At 44.3% G+C, this 12,068-nt stretch overlaps 1 protein-coding gene across 1 annotated transcript in view; it reads left to right on the forward strand.

The window, feature by feature from the left end:
• The window catches only part of RRP1B (ribosomal RNA processing 1B), a gene marked incomplete at its 5' end in the record, with an annotated part of 38,813 nt that extends 28,842 nt beyond the window's left edge, over positions 1-9,971 (forward strand). The window contains 4 exons of the mRNA XM_019557116.1: positions 693-1,444; positions 3,563-3,709; positions 5,382-5,448; positions 6,733-9,971. Of these exons, the coding sequence (XP_019412661.1) occupies positions 693-1,444; positions 3,563-3,709; positions 5,382-5,448; positions 6,733-6,923 (1,157 nt within the window). The remainder of the gene's footprint in view (positions 1-692; positions 1,445-3,562; positions 3,710-5,381; positions 5,449-6,732) is intronic.
• Positions 9,972-12,068: the final 2,097 nt, after the last annotated feature.

Consider the following 12,068-nt stretch of genomic DNA (forward strand, 5'->3'; position numbering starts at 1 on the left):
AGTGCCTAGGGAAGGGGGAGGGCTGACTCCACGCCACTGCGCACACTCCCAGCAAAGCAGGGGAGACCCACGCCCCACAGATCTGTACCAGGGGCTGGCGCAGGCTGCGAGCTCAAGCTTCCGCCCTGCTTCCCTCCCCCAGGGCCTCAGCAGGGCTGGGGTGGGGGCTGTGGCAGGGCCTTTAATTTTAATCACAGATTTTGTGGTTTTTAGCAGAGAAACTGATTATATTTTTAGCAGAGAATTTGTGATTTTTTTTATCAGGGAGAACCAGGATCACTGGTGATCAGGGGCTAAAAGGGTGGGGCAGAGGAGCTACCTATGAAAACTTACAGCTGTTCCTAGCATCTTTGCACTTAAATGGCCACGATATCTCTGAAAGTCTACCAGAACTTTCTGATAAATGAGCTGATTCTTAATAGGCTTAACAGGAGGAAGCCCTCTGAAAGACAGCACCCTGGAGGGGTAGGAAGATGCATTACCATGCAGATCAGGGACATTCACTGGGAACTATAGAGAACTCAGCAGTATGAGGAAAGACAAGCAAAGCATTCATAGGCTTGGGGATAAAAAATCCTGTACACCAAGTTTTGCTTGTACAGCTACTATCAGGCCAGTTGCCAGCAGAATAGCTTTTAGTCGGGGGCTAGGATAGCAATATTACATTTGTCTTTGCATTTCCCAATTTTAAGTTAAAATTCCCTTTTCCCATCTTACAGAGAAGGATGGAAAAGAAACATCAAGTGCAGAGGGAGAAGATGCTTTGGGACACCAGAAGAAGAGGAAGAAAAGAAAAAAGAAGAATAATCCAAGTGCTGACTCTGGCACAGCTGATGGAAGTAGTGAGGGGGGCATAAGTGATGTAGTTGAGCCCACTGAACCCAATGAGGTCATCATGCCAGAAAATAGTAAGAGGAAAAAGAAAAAGAGAGAAGCAAATGAGATGGACATTGGAACAATCAGCACTGGAGAGGACAATGATAAGTGTGCACAGGATGCTGTTACTGGCATAGTGCAGAATAAAAAAAGACTGAGGAAAAAGGCTCCCAAATTACTGATGCTTCATGGAACATCAGTACATGAAAATGGAGTTAATGCCAGTGCCCTGGAGGATACCAGCCCCTGTGCCACCGTAACTCCCAAACTGGAGGAAAAAAAAATGGGAGTGGTCTTAATGAATAGAAATGGTTTATCTCAGCAGGTTGTAATGAAACCAGAAGAGGAGAGCTTGCTAAATAACTTCACAGGCAAAGAGGACTCAGAATCCATAATGCCCAAAAAGGTCAAATTGAAGAAAAAAGCAAGGTTGGGTAGCTTGGAAGGGATTAGGGCCTCGAACCAGAAAAAGGCAGCCCTGAGAAAGAAGAGGAAGATAAAAGAGGTGTTAAACTCTGTGGAAACCAATGGAGTTCTTGAGACTGCTTGCAAGAAAAGCAAAGCAAGTGTAAGCAGACAAGTTGGATTCTCTCCCCCTCCCACCCTCCCTTCCCCCCACGCTGCTGCCAGGCCCATTAGCTTTCAGCTGTCTGGTATTAAGGGATACTTTCTTGTATTTATTTAAATGTTCCTTTTCAAGGCAAGTGCCAATATATATCTTCTGGGGACAATCTCATGATGCATATTTATCCTCTTTCATTACCTGGACACAGCTGCAGTCAGGGTGGTGATCTTCACTGAAGTCAGTGCTTCCAAGATTACTTCTATGAATGGGTTAAATTCTCAGAAAGGGAATCCATTGTTCCCAGGCCTGTGCTGAGGTTATTTTGGGCTGGAAGTGTTCTCACTGATGCAAGTTCTTTTATAGACTGATTACTCTCTGACTGGTGGGCCTTTGCTTTGGTGATGAATAGAGGTGGTCTGGGCTTATTGGTAGTGCCTTCATAATGTGCTCATAACTACCACTGAAAAACATGCTCCCACCCCCTTGCTCCCCACTCAGTGCTCACCAAAGCCCAGAAATGAGATGGAGCAGCCAGTATAGCATAGCCTTGGGTCTACCCCGCAGATATACTCCCAGGATAAAGATTTCTGAGACATGCTAGGTACATTCTCAGCAACACATTGAATTAGTGGTACTGTCTGATATCTCAGGTTTGGTACATGCAGAGCAAGAGCAAATGGGTGGATCATGCTGCTAAATAACATTCCTGTGTTCACTGCATAGCCAGTGTAGACATGCCCTTGGAGGGAGGAGGATGTCTGCTAGGATATCTTGGTTGTTCCCCTCCTGCAGTTTTGTGGGGGTGTTTTGGATGTGCAGATATTCACTAGAATTGTTTCAGGGTGGAGGATTGTTGGTGGGGGGGTTTTGTTTGGGGGTTTTGTTTTTTTTTGTTTTTGTCCCTTTCCTCCCTCTCAGTCTACCCATTCATATCCTAGTGACTTTTGGTCCATTTTATGCTCTTTGATTATATCTCATATCCATGCAGTTTAAAAGAAGCTTGCATAAACATTACTAGAAAAACATTTTGTTCTGTTGGTCTACCTGACAAGCTAGGCTCTTGCTTCAGTGTCCCCAATACATAAATTGTCTTTTTCTAGTATTGGAGAGATGACAAAATAAGTAACCTTTTAAAAAATTTTTTTTGAAGTCTGTATTATCAAGTTCTTACTGCTGCTTTCTTTTGATGAAGAAGCTCACTTGAATCTCTAGTGCAAGGGTTCCCAAACTTTTTCTTATTGTGTACCCCCCTTCCAGGTTTACCAGCTGTCCACATACCCCTACCACCATAAGTTTTATTTTAACCCCTTAAATATCAATTATTATAATGAAAACTAAATCTGCCATTACTTAATTTCTCCTGTGTACCCCCAAGAGATGTTGTGTGCCCCTAGGGGTACACGTACCACAGTTGGGGAATCCCTGTTCTAGTGGATCTGATGCTAGTGCCCCACAGAGCTGTCACCAAAAATGTAAAGCTTTTTTTGCCTCTGCCATCTAGCCTGATATTGCTTAACATGCCTCTGAGGAGAAGGCAGCAACTTAGTGGCTGGTGATCTCTAAGAGGGACTGGTTTTCATTCCTGTTCTTTTTCAGGCTAAAAAAATGTGTTTGGGATATGCCCTCCGTAGGAAAGAACAGTGTGTTTGTATTGCTCAGCGGTAACCCTTTTCTGTCTGACCAAAGGAGCAGAGTTCAGTGGTTGCTGAAAAAGCGATCCTGCTCACTTCTTGACTGTAGCAGATGTGTCAATCTAAGCAGCCCTCAGTTGGATATGGAAGGTGGTAGAGAAACCTTGCAGTTATGAAAAATGATGGCATTAGCTCAAATTTGACAGTGCAGACATGGCTCTTAACAGTTTGATCACCTCCATTCTTGATATTTAACTTTTGATGTAAGCCCTGAGCCACCTTTGAACAGATACAAAATACTTCAAAATGTAGCACGCTTGGAGGTAAGGAAACAAATATAAACTGGGAACTAACAGGCAACCACCAGTTAGCTTTCAGTTGAAACAGTATTTAAACTTGGCCACCAGTGACAGGACCACTGCGCTGTCCATCCGTCAGGTGGCTCTTGCCCTTTCCTCCCAAGCTGATTTTTTTCACCCTCCTTTCCCAGGACATTGGTGGCACTCTATCTCCACTGAAGAAGAAGAAAGCAAAGACAGGAAATGACTTTGTGAAATTTGAAAAAACAACTTTACCAAAGCCAGTGTTCTTCAGGAAAGCCAAAGGCAGTATCTCCTCTACCAGGGCATCCCTGCAGGTAATGTGTCTTGATTGGATATTCCAGAACAAGCGGTTTGCTTGTAGCGTGGTTTACAGAGCTCAGAGAGGCACTTCGTTGCTACCTGCATTCAAAAAGCTGAGGGGCAATTTGCTGAGGGGACTTAGGCCCCAGTGCATGATAGTTTCATCTGAATTAAAATGGCTCAGCACATCAAGATATTTTGGGATCCCCATTTCTAGGGGTTGTGCCTGAGTCCATGGAGAAGGCAGTTCCAGTCTGCTCTATCGTATCCAGATGAGTTGTGGCCCAGAGGCTCCTAACAAATACTTAGCACTGTATATGTTGATAGAAATTTTGGCTCCACAGACGAGAGGAAAACAGACATGTTGGAGCCACTCAGTAGTCGGTGATGTAATTGCCCAGGGGGATTTAAGTGTTGTTTCAAGGGGAGTCTTCTCCAGTGCACAAAAAAGAGAAACTGTTATAGCTAGCATTTTGACAACTTTGACAGCATCATTTCATAGTTTGTATGGACTCAAGACTACCAGCCATCTGAGTTTAATAGGATTTTAATCCCTTACCCCTGGCAACAGCTGTCCCCACCGCTGGCTGGCCTGCAGCTCTGTTCTCTGGCAAGTAGTCATGGAGCTCCCCACTCTCTCCCCCCTTTCTCCTTTTCCCTTGGAAAGGAGTAAAAGGAAGGAGGGGGAACACTGTGGGATGCAAAGGGAGCAAGTGATCCCCTGTAATACTATATGTAGATGTTCAGAAGTTGCATATAGTGCTACAGATCACGTGTTTCGAACAGGAACATTTTTATAGCATTTGCACCATTTTTGGGGTGCTAGAGGCAGGTTGTACATCAGAGGTGGGCAATTATTTCGAGCGGAGGGCTGCTTACTGAGTTTTGGCAAGCCATCAAGGGCTGCATAACAGGCAGCCAGAGGCAGATGAATGTTGATTTTCTAAATTTTTTAGGGACCCCACGGGACGGATAGAATGGCCTGGTGGGCTGCATTTTGCCCACCTCTGGTGTACATCTATATGCTATAAGGATGTGTATAGTGCTACAAATCCAATGATTGAGACCAGAGACAACTGTTCACAACTTTAGCTCAGTTCCTTGGCTTGGATGTTTTGGCTTATGGTTGTGTCTTCTTTTTATTTGTGGGATAAATTAGAAAGTACAACTTTCTTTGTGTCCTTAACCAAATTTTACCACTGCTTTAGTAGTCCTGGTACACACATGCACGCTATACTCTTAGTCTCCTGAGCATATATGTAACATGGTTAGTTAAACAGAGACTTGTAACAGAGGGAGGATTCTGAATACATCCTTCTTAGATATAAGCTGCTGGGCCCTTCCCCAGTAACTCTTCTAAACTCTACTAAAGTTATAATTTATTAAGACCCTTTGCACTCCAGTGGCTAGGAATGCCATGGGCCAATGTTCTTAGCATGCAGAAGCCAATTTTTTTGCTCCTTGGCAAACTCTCTAGTAGACATTAAAGAGTATTCTTCTAAGGAAATGCATTCTTTCATGGCGGAGAGTATGGCAACAAATGAGCAAGGGCTGCAGCGCCTAGTCTGTTCAAGTGGAGAGGGTATCAGATTGAGGAAAAGAAACTGGAATGTTTAGGGCCCCACCTAGGAAGCAAAGGAAGGAATGTAATGTTCAGACCTATTCTGCTTTGTTTTTATTCTGTAGTTAAACAAGCTGCAATCCTCCAGTTCCAAAAAAGTCACCTTTGGGTTGAATAAGAACATGACTACTGGTGAGTCTGTGCCTTCTCTCTTTTAGTAGGGGGGAGGAAAGGCAAAAGGGGAGCATGGTAACTGTATGCACAAGTTCTGGTTCCATTGCCTTGCGTGGTTCAGAAGATGCGTCATGATTTTAGTATAGTTTATGGACCCAAGGCCCATCTAGCAGAGAGACTAAAACCTGGGACCCTCTAGGCCAGATAATGGAGATGTCATGATTCCATGAAGTTAGATTGATGCCTCGTGGGCATGAGCATTGGATTCAGTAACTCCAAACACTTCATGTCCTTCTTCCCTGCCCGCCCCTCTTTGTATTTTTTTGTTTTGTTTTGCTTGGGTTAACTGTCATAAGAGAGCTATTCAGGAAAAGCTGCCTCCAAACAGAAGAGTCTCTGAACTACTCTTGGTGCATGTGTCATAGTAGGAGAACAAGTTCTGTAGCACAATTCCACTTTTATCTTAACTGCCTCTGCTGTTAATGATGGTAACATATAAGTATGACCCATCCACACTGGACACATACAAAGATTGTGCTTCTGTTCTTTTTCTTGATGTTGACCCTTAGTGGAATTAGGCAAGGCTTTTATTAGGATATTTAATATTTCAAATCGGAGTTACAATAGGTGTGTATGTGTGTGTATAATTTTGCTAATGTAAAGTGTGTGTGTGCATGCATGCCTGTATACATAATACAGCTTCATGAGGAAGGTGAATGTTTAAGCCTTCTGGTCAGCAATTGTCCTTAATTGCAATTGCTAGGACTGGATTTTTTAAAATGGGAAGAACAGCACATTTCACACACCCCCTCCCCAATAATTCCTTCCAAAAACATTTTACTAGGCTGACTAGAATAAGGGTTCTCAATCTGCATTGTATCTCCTTTCCTGCTTAATTACAGAACAAGCATGGCAACTTCAGGAAAAGAGGTGTGAGCAAGGTATTTAGCTGTATTTTTAATGTGATAATGTAGGAGCTGGAAAAAAGAACAGCTCCATGTGACCATCCAGTTCCCTGCAGGCCACCAGTCAGTCCATAGAACACAGTTGAGGTATCAGTGTTCTGGCAGGTGAGAAGGCATCATCAGGAGCTGTAGACTCAGGTCCTGGCCTCTTTTGGGCTCCTGCTTCCCCCCCACCCCACATGCATACACCACCATTGCCAAACCAGGGTTTTCAGATTCCTGGTTTCAGATTCCATGGTGCTTTCTACTGTTTGGGTGATCGGGACATTGAAGAGCTGTAGAACTGCCTAAAATTCCAATAACTTTCACTTCTTTTTTTTTTTTTTTTATTTAACAGAATTTAAAAAGACAGACAAGAGTATCTTGGTGAGCCCAGAAGGACTTTCTCGGATAGCTTTCAATCCTGAACAAAAGCCTCCTCATGGAGTACTGAAGTTGTCTGCAGGTACGCCAGTAGGAGTCCTTCAGACAAAGAAACAGCTTACAACATCAGTGAAGAAGAGACCAACAGCTATGGACTTCTTTTAAGCCAACTAGAAGTGGCCCACTTTTATACAGGACATTTCACTAAATTAAAACTTTTGGGGGGGCGTATTTTGTAACTTTTTTTATTAAGTTGTTGCAAATTGAATAGTAAAGGTTTTGATTACAGCCTGCGACACTGCAGCTTCTGAACACCTCTTCAGCTGTATCTTGAAATACTCGTGGCCCCTATTACAGAAAAGGAATGAAATGGGCTCCCTCTCCTCAGGTTTCCAAAAGGTGTGCTTCTCGCCCATGTTGTCAAGAGACGCTAGATAAAAATTAGGGTCCTATTTTTTGAGTTAAAATGTGCGTTTCAAGCCATTTGACTGTCTATAACACATCAGGATTTGAAAAACAAATAAACAGAAGTTGTCTATTAATGTATTTAAAGACTCGCTTTTGTCTCTTGTCAGGCTGATTGATGGCATTCTGGCTTATCCTTATTCTTGCTAATGAGCTTTTCAATCAGCCTCTGAAAATAATGAAAACAGTATCTCACTTTAATGAACCACTGGATTCTCAGCAGCCTTACTCATGATAGAAATACAGTAGTTATTTAGGTGATCCTCTTTATAAACAAATCTGTGGCACTGGGTGGCTGCCTGGCTGCTGATGCACACAACACATTACCTGTAACACAAGTGCCAAAGCTGACTATTACTTCACGATTGCTTTTGTGACGTTATCATTGGTTTCTCCATGTTGCCCCTTCTTTCTGCTGTACAACTGAAACAATACTATTGTATTTGAGAAGTCTTGTACATTTGAACTCCTCTTTCCCCAAGGACCTTTCAGAGGTTTCAAAAAATCTGTCTTCTGCCTTGCCTATTGATGTCACTCTATTTGAACAGAGATCACACTTGCATTCAATTAAAGAAGTTCTTACTGCATTAAAGTGAGCCTAGTACATCTTTATTTAGGATACACATCTCTCCAAAAGCCTTGGTGCCTTTCAAAACGGGGTAGAGCTTTACAGCCCAAGCCACTCATACCTTTTTTTAAGGTAACACCAGAAAAATGTCTTCTTCAAGATTGCTTGTATCTGTGTGTTTTTCTTCTACATGAAATATTAATGCAGAATATTATGTAATTACTCTTCATGATCTATATTTAAGGATTTCTTTTTCCTTGAGTTCAGTCAAACATTAGGTAAACTTCTGTAACAGACCATTGTTGTCATCTGAGGGTGAACTGTAAGGTAGGGAGATCGCACTAGATCTCTGCTTTGAACATGAATTTTGAAGCACAAATAATTCCAAGATGCACCTAACCATTTAGTTGCTCTTCAGTTACTTCTGGGACTCTATAATCACAGGTAGCCTGTATCATTATCTTGTCCTATCCAAACTGGCAGAGGTTTAGCTACTTCAGCCAGCAGAGTAAAATCTGTAAAAGATGTATCTTTTTACTGGTCTCTGGTGCCTACTGTCCTCTGCCAAATAGCCCCATCTGCTACTGGAATTAAACAGTATTTTCCTTGAAGCAGTTCGTCTAGAGTTTCTCCAAAATTTTGTATAATTGTAAATTAATGATGGTTCTCAATAGCTCAATTTTAAATAGCTCCTACTGTTGCACTAAATTTAATACCAGTCCACGGCTTGTGGTACTGACGTAAGAGCTTTAGAAAATCACTTGCTCTCCTGCTGTTTCAATGTTATTACTCAGTCAAAATGAAAGGACTGCATTTCAGTGGGTTTTATTTTTTTATTGATCTGGCTAGTCAATAGAGACCTTAGGTGAATTCAGCGCTATTAACATTAGCTGTTTGGTTGTTATTAATTTATACAAATGAGAAATTCTCACTGTGTATTAGAAAATTACTCTGACAAGACAATGGTGAGTAGGAGTTAATGAAGACTAATCAATAATGTTGTGCTGTTTATCTTGTACTGTGGGTAAGAAGTCTCTTGTGGAATATGCATTTGTATATGCATGGTCGTTAATGCATTATGTTTGAGATGCAGTATTCCTCCAAGGTTGTAGATGCAACACGATTAGTAGGTGGAACTGGTGTGCATAGAGAAACTCGGGTCAGAAGTTCAAATAGAATGTTCATTTTATATCTTTCTACAAGTATCTTCAAATTTCTGGCTAATCCCTTATCGGTTATGGATCCTGTGATCTGCTGCTTGTCCAAATTTACTGTTGCCCACAAATGCTAACTGCTGTAGGCAGAAGCAGCTGTGTCACTCTTTAATGAGCATTGTAGTGATGTGATTTGCTCATTGTGGATTCATGCATACTGTGTCTGTGCCATGATATCGGTGGAATGTCTTGTAAATATGCATGTGTAGTACATATGGTCTTCAGTGATGTCTGGGATTTCATTCAGAAGTTTTTTTAAAATCACAAAATAACCAAAACGGTTGATGCAATTTATTCCATATTGTTGGATTAAACTGAATAAATTATCCAGAACATTTAGGTAATTAAAATTCCAATAAACACTGAAGACAAAAAGGGAGAAATAAATGCACCATCTGGGATACCCACTGCACAAACACAATTGTAGTATAAAGGTACATCTCACTTGTTTAAAAATAAAAAAGATTGTTTAATATTATTTCCTATGTTTATTCATAATTTGATTCTAAATCTGCATGTGTCAACCATATTGAGAGTCGAAATAAACAGGATGGAGTTAATGTGGCTTATATTAAAAGGGCAGGATTTTGTAATGGATGTCTCCTTTTCTTTTCTTTTTTTTTAAAGGAATCTGGTCATCTTTGTACTTATCGAGCTCTACTGGTTTATAATTCTTTATAACTAAATGAACTCAAAAGCACAAAATTAATTCAGCAGAAAAGCCAATTTAAAATTCTATTTAAATATACCTAGTTGTAAGAGCTTTTATTTTTTATCAGATTTGTGGTTTTGAAAAGTGTCTCTTGTCCCATTTTTGTCTTATTTCCTATACTTAAATTTTATGGCAGGCAGGAAAATATTTCTTGCATTACTTTATGTACCTCTGCAATTGCATTGTTAATCTAACTGTGGATGGTTTAAACATTGGATCACTTAGTTAAGTCCAATAAAACTGTCTTTTCTGTGGATGTTGTACCTTGGAGTGCACTTGTCTGTTTGCATCTGTTTTGACAGAAGAGCAAGGTGGGAGAGTATTTTGAGACCTGCTTAACTATTTTAATACCTGTAACTGAAGAATTGCATGCATGTTGGATTTAAACAAAGTAGTGGTAGAATACAGTTTTCTTCCCATATATGTTTTAACTGGACCGGTTAGTAGACATCATTTAGTACTGATCAGAATAGATCGGGGCAGGCAATTACTTTGGGTGGAGGGCCACTTACCCAGTTTTGGCAGGCTGTTGAGGGCTGCATGGGTAGCCTCGCCCCTTGGCAGGTGCCCTGCCCCCTGATCACCATCTTGGGACCAATGTCCCAGGGCCAGCACCGATAGGGCCCAAAGTGGGACACAGGCTGTCAGGGGTCTGTGGGGCCGGGCAGGGCTGCACCGGCAGGGAGCTGGGGGGGCTGGGCCAGCTCTGTAGAGCCCCTGATGGCTGGGACCCTACGCTCCTGCCACCCTGCTCTGGGCCCCACCAGCACTGGCCCTGCTCCCACTGGCTCCCACACCTGCTCAGTCCCAGTGCCCCTGAGCCCTGCGGTACAGGAGAGGGGCAGCACACAGCCCCGACCCCCTGCTCGCCAGCAGAGAAGAAGCTGGGGCCGAGCACGGGGAAAAAGCAGCCCCTTGCCCGCCCCATGGCCGGCACTCCCTGCTGCAGGCACTCGCAGCCCGTGTGGGGCTGTATGGAGGAGGCACAGGCAGCCCCATGCAGACTGAGTGGCTCCAGTGCAGGGCGCTGGACACGGGGTGAGCGCGGGGCCAGTTTTCCCCGCACTCAGCACCAGCTTGTAATCCGGCCCTGCTTCCAGCCTGGGCTCCGGGCCCCTCTGGGCTTGCCTGTCAGTGGTAGCAGCTGTGGCCCCCCTGCTTGCTGCGCCGGGCAGTATTGGCTGCTGCTGCCTGCCTGGAGCTCGTGCACTGGGCAGCCCACAGGCGGTGGTGGCAAACACTGCCCGGCGAGCGGGTTGGGCCGCAGTTGCTGTCACCAGGCGCAGCCCCAATGAGCGGGCCCAGGCTGGCAGTGGGGCTGGTTTACAAGGTGGCGCTGAGCACGGTGGAGAAAAAGCAGCCCCTCACCTGCCCCATGGCCTGCGCTCTGTGCTGCAGTGCTTGCAGCCAGCACCCTGGGCTGTAAGCCGCTGCAGCATGGGGTGCTGGCCACAGGTCGGAGGGTGGGCTGCTTTTTTCGGTGCTGGGAAGGAGCCCGGGGAAAAGTTGAGGCTGGGGGGGGAGGGGAGCGGCCCCCTGGCAAGCGCTCCGTGCCGCAACTGCTCGCAGCCCACATGTGGCTGTCCCATATGGGCAGCGAGTGGCTGCAGCGCGGGGCGCACTGGGGCAGGTGAAGGGCCACTTTTCCACTCCACACTCAGCTTTTCCCTGGGCCACTTTTCCCCGGGCTCCTTCCCTGCCTGGAGTCCTCCCCTGCTCTCCCAGCCCTTACCTGAGTTTCAGGCACAGGGCAGCTATGTGGTCCCAGCCAGAAGCCCCTGCTGATGCTTCTGGCTGGGGGAGCAGGCCCTGCTGTTGTGGGAGCCTTCCGGGTTTCACGTGGGTCCTACCGCCCTTAGTTCCTGTCATTTTTGACAGGAACCAAGGGCATATGAAGTTAATTTTCTATATTTTTTAGGGACCCTGCAGGCTGGATAGAATGGCCTTGTGGACTGGATCTGCCTCACTAAGTTAGCAGAATGGGCACTACAAGAGTTCCGTGTATATTCTCAGGTAGTAAAATGTTCTGTATATAATTACAAAGTTCACCTGAGTACTAAGAACTCCTAAGAAGTATGTTATATGTGTATCTATGACATTGGCGGTCTTTTTTACTGGCCAGTATCTCTGGGGCAGATGCAGGTTGCACTTTCCTGATTTCATAGTTCTAGAGTCAGAAGGGACCTGAGCAGATCATCTAGTCCGACCCCCTGCCATGGCAGGAAAGAGTACTGGGGTCAAATGACCCCAGCAAGATGTTCATCTAACCTCCTCTTAAACACCCCCAGGGTAGGGGCCTGCACCACTTCTCTTGGAAGTTGGTTCCAGATCCTAGCCGCCCTGACTGCGAA

This window comes from Crocodylus porosus, unplaced genomic scaffold, assembly GCF_001723895.1.
Source record: "Crocodylus porosus isolate Cpor-Errol unplaced genomic scaffold, CroPor_comp1, whole genome shotgun sequence".
Lineage (NCBI taxonomy): Eukaryota > Metazoa > Chordata > Crocodylia > Crocodylidae > Crocodylus > Crocodylus porosus.